At 44.2% G+C, this 12,366-nt stretch overlaps 1 protein-coding gene across 1 annotated transcript; it reads left to right on the forward strand.

The window, feature by feature from the left end:
• The first annotated feature begins 6,928 nt into the window (after positions 1 to 6,928).
• arxa (aristaless related homeobox a) lies at positions 6,929 to 11,569 on the forward strand. The gene is made up of 5 exons (NM_001122913.1): positions 6,929 to 7,118; positions 7,345 to 7,909; positions 8,995 to 9,040; positions 10,264 to 10,595; positions 11,308 to 11,569. The coding sequence occupies exons 1-5, from the start codon at positions 6,929 to 6,931 to the stop codon at positions 11,567 to 11,569; spliced, it is 1,395 nt and encodes a 464-aa protein (NP_001116385.1).
• The last annotated feature ends 797 nt before the right edge of the window (positions 11,570 to 12,366 follow it).

The following is a 12,366-nucleotide window of genomic DNA, read 5'->3' on the forward strand; positions in this document are numbered from 1 at the left end:
GAGCAGGATAACAGACAGGGTGGTAGATTTCAGATACCTGGGTTGGGCAGCTCTGATCTACACTATTGAGCCGTCAGGCAGAACAGCAGCTGCCAGATATCCTCCTCTAAGGACAGAGATAACTCAATTTTCCACGGAATAGATGGATTTACTGACAAAAAGACCAAACTGTTCCATGGAGGATGGATTTAGACTTAGCTTTAAATGACCTTCAGTGCAGATTTCTTAGAAGAACTTTGCTTAAAATCAGAGAAAACATTTCATGAAAAGACTCAAAAATAAGTTTTACTACCACCTAGTTTCTTTAGTGAATTTAAGGGCTTCTTTAACTTCTGTCAATTACAATTCCAGTTATGTTACACACTTAGTTGTGGCTTAAGGCTAAATAATTCCCAACATGAGTCAGCCACGCACACACTCAAACACAGGCAGTTGAATTTGACAGCTCAATTTAACGCTGATTAGATTTGCAAGGACATGTAGTATACCCTCTCGCGGTGACTCTCTCGCCGTCTCTGCGAGTAGGTTGAGTATCTCCTGAATCTTATCTGATGCCGTAATGTTATGCAAATGGTTTAATATGAAGATAAAAGACTGTTGCAGCGTGTGGCACTCTCGTGGTTCACAGCCTCGTGTTTCCAGGACGATAGCTCTAACGAGGAGGGCACGATTTGGGAGTCTTTAAATGATGGCCTTCCTGACATGCACCCGCTCACCACCACCACCACCCACCCCGCGCCGGCCATTAAAGCTGCTCACACCCACACCAAGACACACACTACAGACACCTTTTAGTGCCAGCTCCCAGTTTCTTACACATCACAGTGTCACAGAATAGAAAATTACACTCTCCTCCCACAGAGAAAATTGCTTTGGAATTGCTTGGTTATAAAGATGTGCTTTAAAAAGAAGGGGGTGCATGCAATAAAAAAAAAAGAAAGAAAAGGACACACACAAACACAATTACTTAAGCACTCTAAGGACAATTCTTACAAGTTAATCAGAGGATTTACCAATTATTGATGTCAAAAGGATTTTGTTGTGTGTTTGTGGTTCTGCATGTTCCAGTGTTGCATTCTGGGCTGTTTAGCATGCACTGTCTCTGTTATGTGGAATTAATTCTGAGCAAATCCCGCAAACAGTAATTTCTGAGGACTCATCAAAGACAGAAATAGGATGAGACAACAGTGCAGCATGCAAATGAAGAATTTAAGAAAGAGACATAAAAAAACACAATGCTGGAAATCACTATAATAAGAAAGAGTTGACTAGATGTTTTGAAAACCTGTACATACTGCATAAAAGTAGCAGAAGTAGCAAGCTAAAGCTGAAACACTAAAAAAAAAAACTAAAGGAAATAAATGTTTGGCTACAGAATCCTGTGTTGCACAGTCAGGCCCGAGCACAGCAACACATCAAACACCTCATGGCAAATAGAATTAGCTCCCTGGTCAGAAATAAAATGACAGCGCCTGCTTGTTTGGCAGGAAGCGTAATGGCATTGGGGACCTGGTGGTGTTTTCCTTGTAGGGGATCCAAAGAGCATGAGTGCATATCAGTCCAGACATTTGGTGTGGTGCCAGTTATAGGAGTCACCCCTCCCTCTGGAGTGCGTGAACAAGCAGTGAGGATGCCTCCTCTAAAGCTTTAGCTGAGAGAGGTTGTCTTGAGGGTTGGCCAAAGATGTGAAGAGGGAAACTCACTATGAATGGTCTGCGGTCAAGGAATGAAGGTGTTCAGGATCAGACAACAAGGAGGTGTGTTTATTTTGGTGGGCTTTTCAAAGTGTGACTGATGTTATATCACTCTGGGAATGATTACATGTGAGCTTTGGTGTGTGTCCATCCCTGCACCATCATTAGGTCGTGGGCAGCCCAAGTGCTGGAGGTGTAGCTCGGCTGTGCCTGCGGCCTCTTGGGCCAATTTAGGTGGAGAAAAGCACTTCGATCCCAGCCTGCAAGTCTGAGGGTCCCCAGCAGGAGGCAGCGCAGCCCTGCAATCTATATTGGATTTATTCCTGTGCCATCTACAGGCCCCACACACCCCACAGAGAGGAAGTCCCAACTCCACTCTCCGTGTCCCCTTAGACAATATGTTATGGTACACACATAATTGTGTGAACACACACAGGCACACGCATGAAGACACACTCAGAGTCACCTAGTCTATCTTCAAGGCGCACTCCCCCACAGCAAGGAAGTTATAACTGCTCACTCTGTAACACTGTGGGAGCTGCCCAGAGGTCGTGAGTGACAGACACACAGATGGAAAAGACAATCAGAGCCACTGAAGGCTTGGAGATGTAGCTGGCCATTGTTTCTATAACAGCACAAAGGTTTACAAAAGCCACCAAGTATTTTATCACATTTAAGATAGGGAAACACGGAATTTACATAAAACTCAGACAAGGTCAGGGAGAAACGAGCTTCTTAATTTAGTCTAATCAACTGTCATTTGCATCGCGCCATTTGCGCAAAGTATTGCCACTAACTGAATAAATGGACTTCTTCAGACTCAAGGGGGGGCACTCTGGTTTTGATAAGCTGGCAACATAACTGATCTGCATATATTACTTTGATTATCTCATTACTAGGATGATTCTTGCGGAATTTCTTGACACTCGCGCAATCGAATTAAAATTAAGACACGCAATCAATAAAAGGGCAACGCGGCTGTGAAAACACACATCAGCCGGATTGGTCAGCTGGCTGGGATGAAGATGATGCTGGAGATGATGGAGGCTATGATGATGATGACCTCTTCAGCTCAGGAGCTGAAGCCGGACCTTGCTGCCGGGCTCTTGATTCCTGTGATCCGAGCAGTAATCAGAGGAGACACCGGGGGCTGTGAAATTGTTGCTCTCGTGTGGGTGACCTATCCACCTGCTATGCATCCAAGAGCGGCCCACGGGCGCCTCATACGCCCCCCCCCCCCCCCCCCCCCACCGCTATCCTCCAAATCAATAACAGAGCTGGCACCTTTTTTAGTACATTTGGTGGTAACGCCGTGCGTTTTTACGCAGGGGTCCGTGTTCATTTTGCAACAAAAAAAGTGGAGTTTTCTCTTCCAAATGGTTTAGATTTAAGACAGAAAAAACTAAACTGCTCCTTTGCTGGACTCTCACTTGTCTGCACACCAATGGAAGCAAAAACGCGCGTTCCAAATGTATAGTGCAAATAATTACAGCCCCTGGAAATTGATTTCCTTAGGCTTCCACCTCCAAGCAACCGAGGCCTCCAAAATCCCCCCTCCAAGAAAGCTACTTCTGTTGAAGCATTAAGTCATTAATTATTTTCCTTACATAAGGACAAATTATCGAGTCAGTTGAACGAAATTAGAACCCTTTGTTTCTGATCAGACCGCATTACCGCTGGAAATTACGCATGATGGCTGCGTGCGTGCGCTCTCGCCTTTGTTGTTTCGATCATCGCCTGTCGCTCTGAACCCGCGCTAACAAAGTCATTAAATTGACTCTCTCTCGTGCTCATTATGCGGGCTGTTAATAACCGCTAATTAACTTTGCTTACGCGCGCCTTAAAAGCCTCCCTCCCCTCCCGACACTCTCTACATCATTCTCCTTCGTTTTTCTTCTTTTTCCTGCGTGGCCTCTCAAGCAGAGCAAGTGTCCAATTATGTCAGCGCAAGGATGGATGAGGGATGAGTCGCCGCCACTATAAGGCTAGTTTGAGACCAGTAATTAGACGTGTTGCGCGTCGAAAAACTCCCACTAGATCAGCTGAAATCCGATTGAAAGAGGATGGAAATGCGACTTACGTCGATTTTGACATACATGTAAACAGATGATGGAAAAGAGTATTAAAATAGTGGATGTGTCTGATCAAAATGAAACGCTTCAGGAGTTTGCTCTTTTATCCAGGAGATGGCGCCAGTTGAATGAGGTTCACGTCCCAAACTTGAACTTTATGTAGGTTTTTCTCACATCTTCTGGTTTTCTTTGGCCCCAAAGTCAACATTTATACCTAAAAATGATCAAACTTGAAAACACTGCAAGATAATTTATTTGAATAATGAAAAAACTCATCCGTTTTTTCGTTGAATATTATTAATTTACGGTGTTGTGAAAATATGGAGGTGGTGGAGACAGGACTGCAGCTAAAGGCGGCCTTTCCCCGCCATCCCCTCACCTGCACGTCAAATTTAAAAATGTGAAAATTACGCTCAGGCTGCTCCGTCCCCTTCCTTCTAATGTATGCGCGCAATTAGTGCATTTAAGCAAAGCGCGGATGTCCTGCTGGCTGAAATGGCGGCTGACATCTCTTTTTCCACGGGGTTAATAACAGTGTTCGGATAAATGAATCAAATTGTGGCCCCCAAATTACAGAGCGTCTCTAAATACCCGTCTGTATTACGCGCGTCTGTTTGTGACCACGCAGAGGGGGGAAAAACAGCATAACATTTTACATTGTTATTACGCTCATTACATTTATTTGCGCGCAAATAAACAAGCTGGAAAGTTTGTGACGCCACAAAAATAAAGAATAAAGAAGTGTAAGACGCCGTCAGAGCGATCCAAACTGTTCCATCCTTAGGTCAACCTGTGGAAGCTGATTGGTGACAATGAATTTAACTTTGCAGAGATGCTTCCAACTCTCAGTTCAGTTCAAATCACCAAGGTGTCACTTGAAATTATGAAAGAAATATAAATATTAAAATCAAAAAAGGGGAAATGTATGGAGTTTTTCTTCCTCCTTGGTGGTATGGCAGGTATTTGCGCCGAGGCTCAGAGGAGGAGAGGAGAGAGTGTAAATTGCAGCTTGCTGAAGTTTTTGGATTGAATTCTGAAAATGATCCTTTTACCACTGATGGGCTCTGAGGCGAGGATAGGGGTCGTGCCATTCACAGCGGGTTAAATAGACTTTCATTTAAAATTACATTCTAGATCCATCTCTAACCTCCACCCGCACCCCCAACCCCCCGTCACGGTGGACTCCCCCGGTGTCTCATCACCACCACTGCCATTCTCAACCTTTTTTTGTGAAGTCAATCTACAACTCCTGCAGAGAAGGGATGGATGGATGGATGGATGGATGGATGGATGGATGGATGGATGGATGGATGGATGGATGGATGGATGGATGGATGGATGGATGGATGGATGGATGGATGGATGGATGGATGGATGGATAGATAGATAGATAGATAGATAGATAGATAGATAGATAGATAGATAGATAGATAGATAGATAGATAGATAGATAGATAGATAGATAGATAGATAGATAGATAGATAGATAGATAGATAGATAGATAGATAGATAGATAGATAGATACCAGATTTTGTTCGCGCTGATGGCAAAAATAACTTTAAAGAGTCATCGGGCAAAAATAAATACATTAAAAAAATAACTGCAACAGACCTTGGATTCAGTAATAAGTCTTATTTTTGCAAAAAACGTATTATTTTCCTTTGAAAAATTAAAAATAATAAGTTCTTTTTTTTAATAAGTGTCCATTAAAGGGTTAAATAAGTGTTAGATGTGTTGATTTTATGAATTACATAAAAGTGTAGGAAATCACAATTGGAAAACCTGAAGGAGTGTATCTATTATTCATAGGGTTTTTTTAACCTCTTTAGGTTATCTCATCAAACAGTTAGATCTTTGAGAGAGAACAAAAGCTGAACAGGCTGTATTTTTAGTCACTATAAAGTATTCCATTCCAGAAATAAATAAATAAACGTCAAACTTTATTTCCCTTGTGAGAATTATTCTCTTCAAGACAGACATTTTGTTTAATAGGATAACCTGGGCCTTTTCCTTTTCACTCTTTTTTTTAATCAGGAATATACATAGTTATTGCTGTTTCTCAGTTGTATTGGTTGTGTCCTGACAGTTGTTCTTGTGTTGTTTTGTCTACCCTTTTACACCCACTTGTTCTGATGAAATTGAGATTTCTTCAGTGGTATTTCCCATGAAATTAACCCCCTTGATGCCAGTTGATGAAACTATTCAAATCAATAGCATCTTTGATAGCAAAAAGATACATGCAACTGTTTTTGTTTTTTTGCTTTTTTTTTGTTTTTCATATGTAAAAATAAATGTAGGGGGTAAACTTTGTGGCAAAACTGTTTAAACCATCCCCAGGAGCGGTTAGCTGCAATCACAGCCACCAATCCAAGCCTAAAAGCCATTGGCTGTTAGACCAGATGGGTCCCAGAGCAGACACTGCACCACTAGGCCACTGAGCTGGCCTTTCTTGGTCAGAGGGGTGGAAGACTCTCGAAACGGTTAATGTAATCTGTTGATCACATGTAAGAATTGTTAATAACTTCACACTGAATGATCCGGACTAAATAGATTTAGGAGAATCATAATTTTCCATGTTTGTTTGTTAATTGTGAACAACTATGGCTGCTTCACATTAAAAATAATAATAATTTGGGGAATTTAATTGTTATTGGAAACAGGCAATTCTGGCTCTATTTGAGAAAACAGCTGATTGAGATTCAATGATTAGTGTTTATTGTTTGGACCTGCACATGATCAGCAGTCGATGCTCTTGTTAGTCTAGTGTTAGTGTAGTTTAACACATTTTCCCCAAGTGTAAAACACGTGCATGTTTGTGTGTTTGAGGCTTTGTGTTTGGATGAAATTGAATCTGTTGCAGGTTTGAGTTCGCTCCGACGAGAGGAAAAACAAACGCAATCCATGTCGGGTTTTGTTGCCTTTCTCTCAAATTAACTTTAATCGTAAAATATATAAAGCTGCCGCGCGCTGTTTCTCTACCCGCGAACACACACGAGCCAATCAGGCGCGCGGAGAGCAGCGCGAGGCGGCCAAACCGCCGCGTGTCATTATAATCTCAGAGTTTGACAGAGGAGAACGGAGGAAGAGGAGCGGACACACAGAACTGATAGACTGAGGAAGAAGAGAGGGGAGCTCCAGAGCTGGGAAGAGGAAACGCAGACATGAGCGGTCAGTTTGAGGACGATATCCATGAGCGTGGGGAGAGAAAGAGCAGCAAGTCTCCCACGTTGCTCTCCTCGTACTGCATAGACAGTATTCTGGGCCGCCGGAGTCCCTGTAAGGTCCGGCTGATCGGAGCGCAAACTTTGACGGCGCTGCCGTGCAGAGGGGAGCTCGGGAAGGCGGCTGACGGTGAGCGCAACAAACTCCGGTAATCTGCAGGGATTATCATGCACAGATTTTAGTTAGATTGTTCTCCCTGCAGCATTTTTATTTCTTTTTTTATTTTATTTTTATACAGAAATGAGCTCACACATTTTTCCATTTCAAAATACATTTCCTTTTTTTTGCGTAAAAATGCGCACAGTTCTGTTGAGATGCGTTTCCAAGAATGATTCATTTTACTGGCATCTTCCAGGGCCAACGAAGGAGCCCATCTCCCTGAGCGCCGACGTACACCTGCCTCCCAAGCTCCGTCGGCTCTACGGACCAGGAGGGAAGTACCTCCACGACCACGCGGAGAAACTGGACAGGGAGAGACTGCTGCTGGAGCAGGCCAGCGAGAGCCTGAAAATCAGCCACGCGCCGCAGGTGAGCATCAGCCGCAGCAAGTCCTACCGCGAGAACGCCTCGCTGAGCCGGGGAGAGGGCGACCAGAGCCCCGGGGAGGTCTCGGAGGACGGCAGTCTGGGACTGGTGGAGCTCGGCCCCTTGAAGTTCGAGGACGACGCGGGGAAGGAGGAAGAAAGCTGCGGGGACGCGAGCGCGCTGTCCCCGAAGGACGAGGAGAGGGAGGGCTTGAACGCCGGGGATGGGGACGTGAGGGACGGGGAGGACAGCGTGTGTCTATCGGCGGGCAGTGACTCAGAGGAGGGAATGCTGAAACGGAAACAGAGAAGATACAGGACTACCTTCACCAGTTACCAGCTGGAGGAACTGGAGAGGGCTTTCCAGAAGACGCACTACCCCGATGTATTCACAAGGTGAAATAAAAGAAAAACTAAAAAAGTAATAATGCAGTAAAGAATAAACATTTGATCATTTTTTATTTAAAAATTCATTTTGCATGAGAATAAAAAATAGGTTGTAAAATAGGTTTCCTCTGCACTGAACCTTGAAGACTTTGAGCTATAAATACATATAAAGCTGTATTATTAAAATGTAAATTATTATTATGATAATAATAAACAAATAAAACAGTACGATTAAAAACGTTTTGAAACTGAAGGAAAATCAATATTTAAATATTTCAATTCCCATACAGGCTATTATTTATTGCATTTTATTTTATATTAATTCTGTGGCTCACATTTTTTTATGCTCTCCTTTAATTCCTGCCCTTTTAGATCAGAAAACAGTAAAGCTGCGCCGTGCGTAAAAGGGAAATGGACCTGCAGCATGAACGCTGAATGCGTGACAGCGGGGTCTTTAGAGGAACAATTAAGTTAAAGTCAAGGCCTCATCTAAAGCCTTTCTTGTGTAGGAGAAGCGAAACTAATTAAACTAATTCGATTTTAGTCTTTAAGTCCATTTGACGGTTTTTTTATGTGTGGCTTTTTTCCCCGTTTTCAAATTTGTGAAAATATAGATTTTGAAAGGCAATACGTCTAAACTAGAATTGTAGGTTCCTTGTGCTGCTGGTATTATTAATATTTATTGCTGGAATAACTTTAAAGCCAATTTTTTCAGCCTAATTTGGGCTGCAGTCCCCTCACACAGTCTGCAGCTCCGGGGAGCGTCAACCGCTTTGTGGAAGGCTAGTTTAGATGTCATTATTCCAGCCATTATGTTGTTACAGTGACAGGTCTTGGCTATGAAAAAGAAAAAAGAAATCTAACAATCACTAGGCCCATTTCTTCCATCGGTGACAAGGAAAATAGAATATGGCTCTGGCGTCTTTCTGTCGGCTCGGGTGGAGAGAAAAATAATAATAAAATAAAATAAAATAAAGCCAATTTTGGTCTATTGTTGACAGTTAACAACAGGAGGGGACAAAACAGCAATTCTGCGTGCTTCCAAATGCTGGCCTGTAACCTTGATTCCCTTCTGTCTTTTCTATTCTTTGCAGAGAGGAGCTCGCTATGCGTCTGGATCTCACAGAGGCCCGCGTCCAGGTGAGCGTGCGCGCTTCATCTCATAAGAGAAAGAAAGAGAAGAGGCAGGGAGAAACAAAAGAAAAAAAAAGGTTTTATCAGTCACCTGTAAAGTGCCCAGGTTTACAATAACCGCTGATATGCGTCACTGATTGAGGATAAACGATTATGGAGGCAATAATTTATTACAGTAAAATGTGTTAAATGGCCTCGGTCGCTGAGCGGGGAGCGTCTTTCCTGTTATTCAATGTTATTAAACGCGAACGGGGAACGTTTTAGTGGCAATTAAGCGGACGCCAGTGATTCATAAAAGGCTCACTTAGTGCGGGAGCAAACACTGCGGTCCTGGGCTGAGATGGTGTTTGGATTCCCATCAGAGCGCACAGATAGGAGGTGGGGGGAGGGGGGAGAAGGGAAGGGATAATGCTATTTGATTTCCCATTATGTGATTGCAATAGACCTGCATTGATCCGATGCTTTGCACTTGGGAGGGAATGAGAGACCATTAAAGGTGTTTGCACCCCCACACCACCCTTCTCTCCATCCGTGCGCTTTCGCTCTGAAAGCGTGTCTGGCATGCCGAAAGCGCGGCCTCATAACCAGAGAGACAGTTCAAACACGGTGGCCCTCCGTGGAACAACAGATGTCCCTTCAGGGGGGGGACGTAGGTGAACAAATCACTTAACGGGCGCCATCAGGAGGTGATAAAAACTCATAAATTCCCCAGAGGCTGTGTAATGCTAAACAGCCCTCTGGGAATAACGCGCGTGTGTGAGCGCGCGGGTCCCCGTCATTCAGGGCCAATCCCTTTCCACATGTTGACATTTTGGCGCATTGTGGGAGCCCCGTGCTTTGGCGCTGCAGGCTGGGCAACAGTGGATGCGTGGGAAAGTTAAATACCCTCTGTGATGGAAGTTCGCGCCTTGTAAGAATTTAATTTAAAGCGCATTAATTGCCATTGGAGCCAGTTCAGTGGTAATTTTCTGCTTCCTTTGTTAACACTGCTCTTAATTATCTCCCCCCACCCTGAAAGCCCATCAAAAGGGAGGAGGTTTAATTAGACAGAAAGTAGATTTAAGGGCCTGTGAGTGGCAGGGTTTACCTTGCATGTAATTACTGCTGACTTTCCGCCATGCACCTGAACTTGTCAGCCATTAGAGTGACAAAACCAACTTCAGCCCTGATGGATGGAGGAGGAGCAAAACCACAAACACAGCTAACTGATTGGTACCTTCTGTCCTCAGGTGTGGTTCCAGAACCGCAGGGCCAAGTGGAGGAAGCGCGAGAAGGCCGGGGTGCAGGCTCACCCACCAGGCCTGCCTTTCCCAGGCCCCCTGTCAGCGGGCCATCCCCTCAGTCACTACCTGGAAGGAGGACCTTTCCCTCCTCACCCCCACCCAGCCTTGGAATCTGCCTGGACAGCTGCTGCAGCTGCAGCGGCAGCTTTCCCCAGCCTTGCACCTCCACCCCACAATGGCTCTGCCCCACCCTTGGCCACCCCACTAGGCTTGGGTACTTTCCTGGGCACAGCTGCCATGTTTCGCCACCCCGCCTTTATCGGACCCACTTTTGGCAGGTGAGATGCTCAGACCTCCTGTAGATGTAATGTCTGCCTTTTATGCTCATTTACATCTGAAACTGCCCATCTCAGAGCCAGCAGCACACCTCCCCTGACTGAAACCTCCACTTTCATCCCTGTAGTTTGGAACAAACCACAGCAATTGAGCAGAAATCTGCACGTCACAGCTTCTAAATCCAGTTTTAATGGGGACATATGTTAAGTCGCTCACGCCATTCTGCATCTGATTATGAACGTGTTACGCAGTTGACCATTCTGGCTGGCGTGTAATCACTCGTGTTAAATGAATAAATAAATTAACCAAATGTGTCATGGTGCAAATCAAGCTGTGATTGGACTGTGAGGGGGAGAGATGCCATGCTCTGTGTGAGACAATTAACTTCTCACATAGAAAATATGAATAAACACACTGCATTTTAATTTTGGTTTAAGAATATTTCATATTCTAACAGATTAGACAGTTGCTTTGTCAATAATTTAAAAAAATAAACTCAAATAAAGCAGAACGTATGTGTTTTTTTTGCATTTCTGTACATTAAACAGTTATTTAAAGGAGAATTTTGAATAAATGTCTCATTTGGCTTCATTTTTATAAATTAAAATATGCAAATCAATGGAGTAAAAATGCATATTTAGTCAAAATAATGACAAACATAAGGATTTGATCTGGCTCCTATAGTCTCTGACCAAATTTATGTGATCCTCCCAGGCTCTTTTCTAGCATGGGTCCTTTAACCAGTGCTTCCACCGCTGCAGCGCTTCTCCGTCAGCCTGCACCCCCAGTAGAGAACCCCTCCCATGCCAGCTCGGTCCTCCCTGACCCTTCCTCGTCCTCCTCCTCCACTTCAGCAGCAGCAGACCGCCGGGCCTCCAGTATCGCCGCGCTGCGCCTAAAGGCCAAGGAACACTCCGCTCAGCTCACCCAGCTTAACATCCTGCCCGCTGGAGCCGCAGGGAAGGAGGTGTGCTGAACACTCAACACCAGCTCTAGGCCTACCTGTCCCGGGCTTTTGCCCCATTCCACAACTCCCCTGACCCCTCACCCACCCACAAATAAAACTCTCTCATGCCTCTGGAGGCTGGCATCCTGATGTGCCCTTTTCCAGTCATCTCTGTTACCTCACGTCTCCCCAACATTATAGCACGACCAAATTCAGAAGAGCACTGGTTTAAAGAAAAAAAAAGTGTTTGTGTGTGCCTGGTTAATACTTCTCATAAGGGTGGGATGGGAAGACGTTCTTAAAAAACACTAAACCAAGCATCTTATAAGTTTAATTTTTTTGGTTTGATAAATAGGGAAGCATTGGGAGGGTCTCTCCAAATACTTCCCCTGCACTCAAACTGTCCAGGACTCCCTAAGATAAGACAGTACATGCACAGTGCAACATAAACACAGCAAAGGAAAGACAGTCACCCAAAGATGTACTAACTTCAAGGAACTGACGTTCTTCAGTTAGATTTCGTGCATTTTTATTTTTTTTTGTTTTTTGCATTTTTGGTTAATTTTTTTTATTTTTTCTGAAGCTGATTTTCGGCACACAAACACAGAAAGCTGAGGAGCTGCAGCGGACCCTATGGAGGAAAATAAAGAAATATGTGCGCTTCTTCAGAAGCGGAGAGAACATTAACCCTTGCTTCATCTGTATGCATTGATGTGGGCTGCTGAACCTCTAACAAAGACGAGTTGGAGGAGGACCCCCCCTCCCAAAACCAAAGGAAAATCATCCATAGACCTTCCATATAGCCTTCGCTTACAAGTCTGACTCTT

Source organism: Oryzias latipes, chromosome 20 (genome assembly GCF_053564925.1).
Source record: "Oryzias latipes strain Hd-rR chromosome 20, Olatipes_Hd-rR_3.1".
NCBI lineage: Eukaryota > Metazoa > Chordata > Actinopteri > Beloniformes > Adrianichthyidae > Oryzias > Oryzias latipes.

Excerpts from the sequence above, each read along its gene's own strand:
- arxa (NM_001122913.1), top strand. The coding sequence starts at position 6,929 with ATGAGCGGTCAGTTTGAGGACGATATCCATGAGCGTGGGGAGAGAAAG. Across the intron at positions 7,119-7,344 it reads GCTCGGGAAGGCGGCTGACG|GGCCAACGAAGGAGCCCATC; the intron begins GTGAGCGCAACA and ends GGCATCTTCCAG. Across the intron at positions 7,910-8,994 it reads TACCCCGATGTATTCACAAG|AGAGGAGCTCGCTATGCGTC; the intron begins GTGAAATAAAAG and ends TATTCTTTGCAG.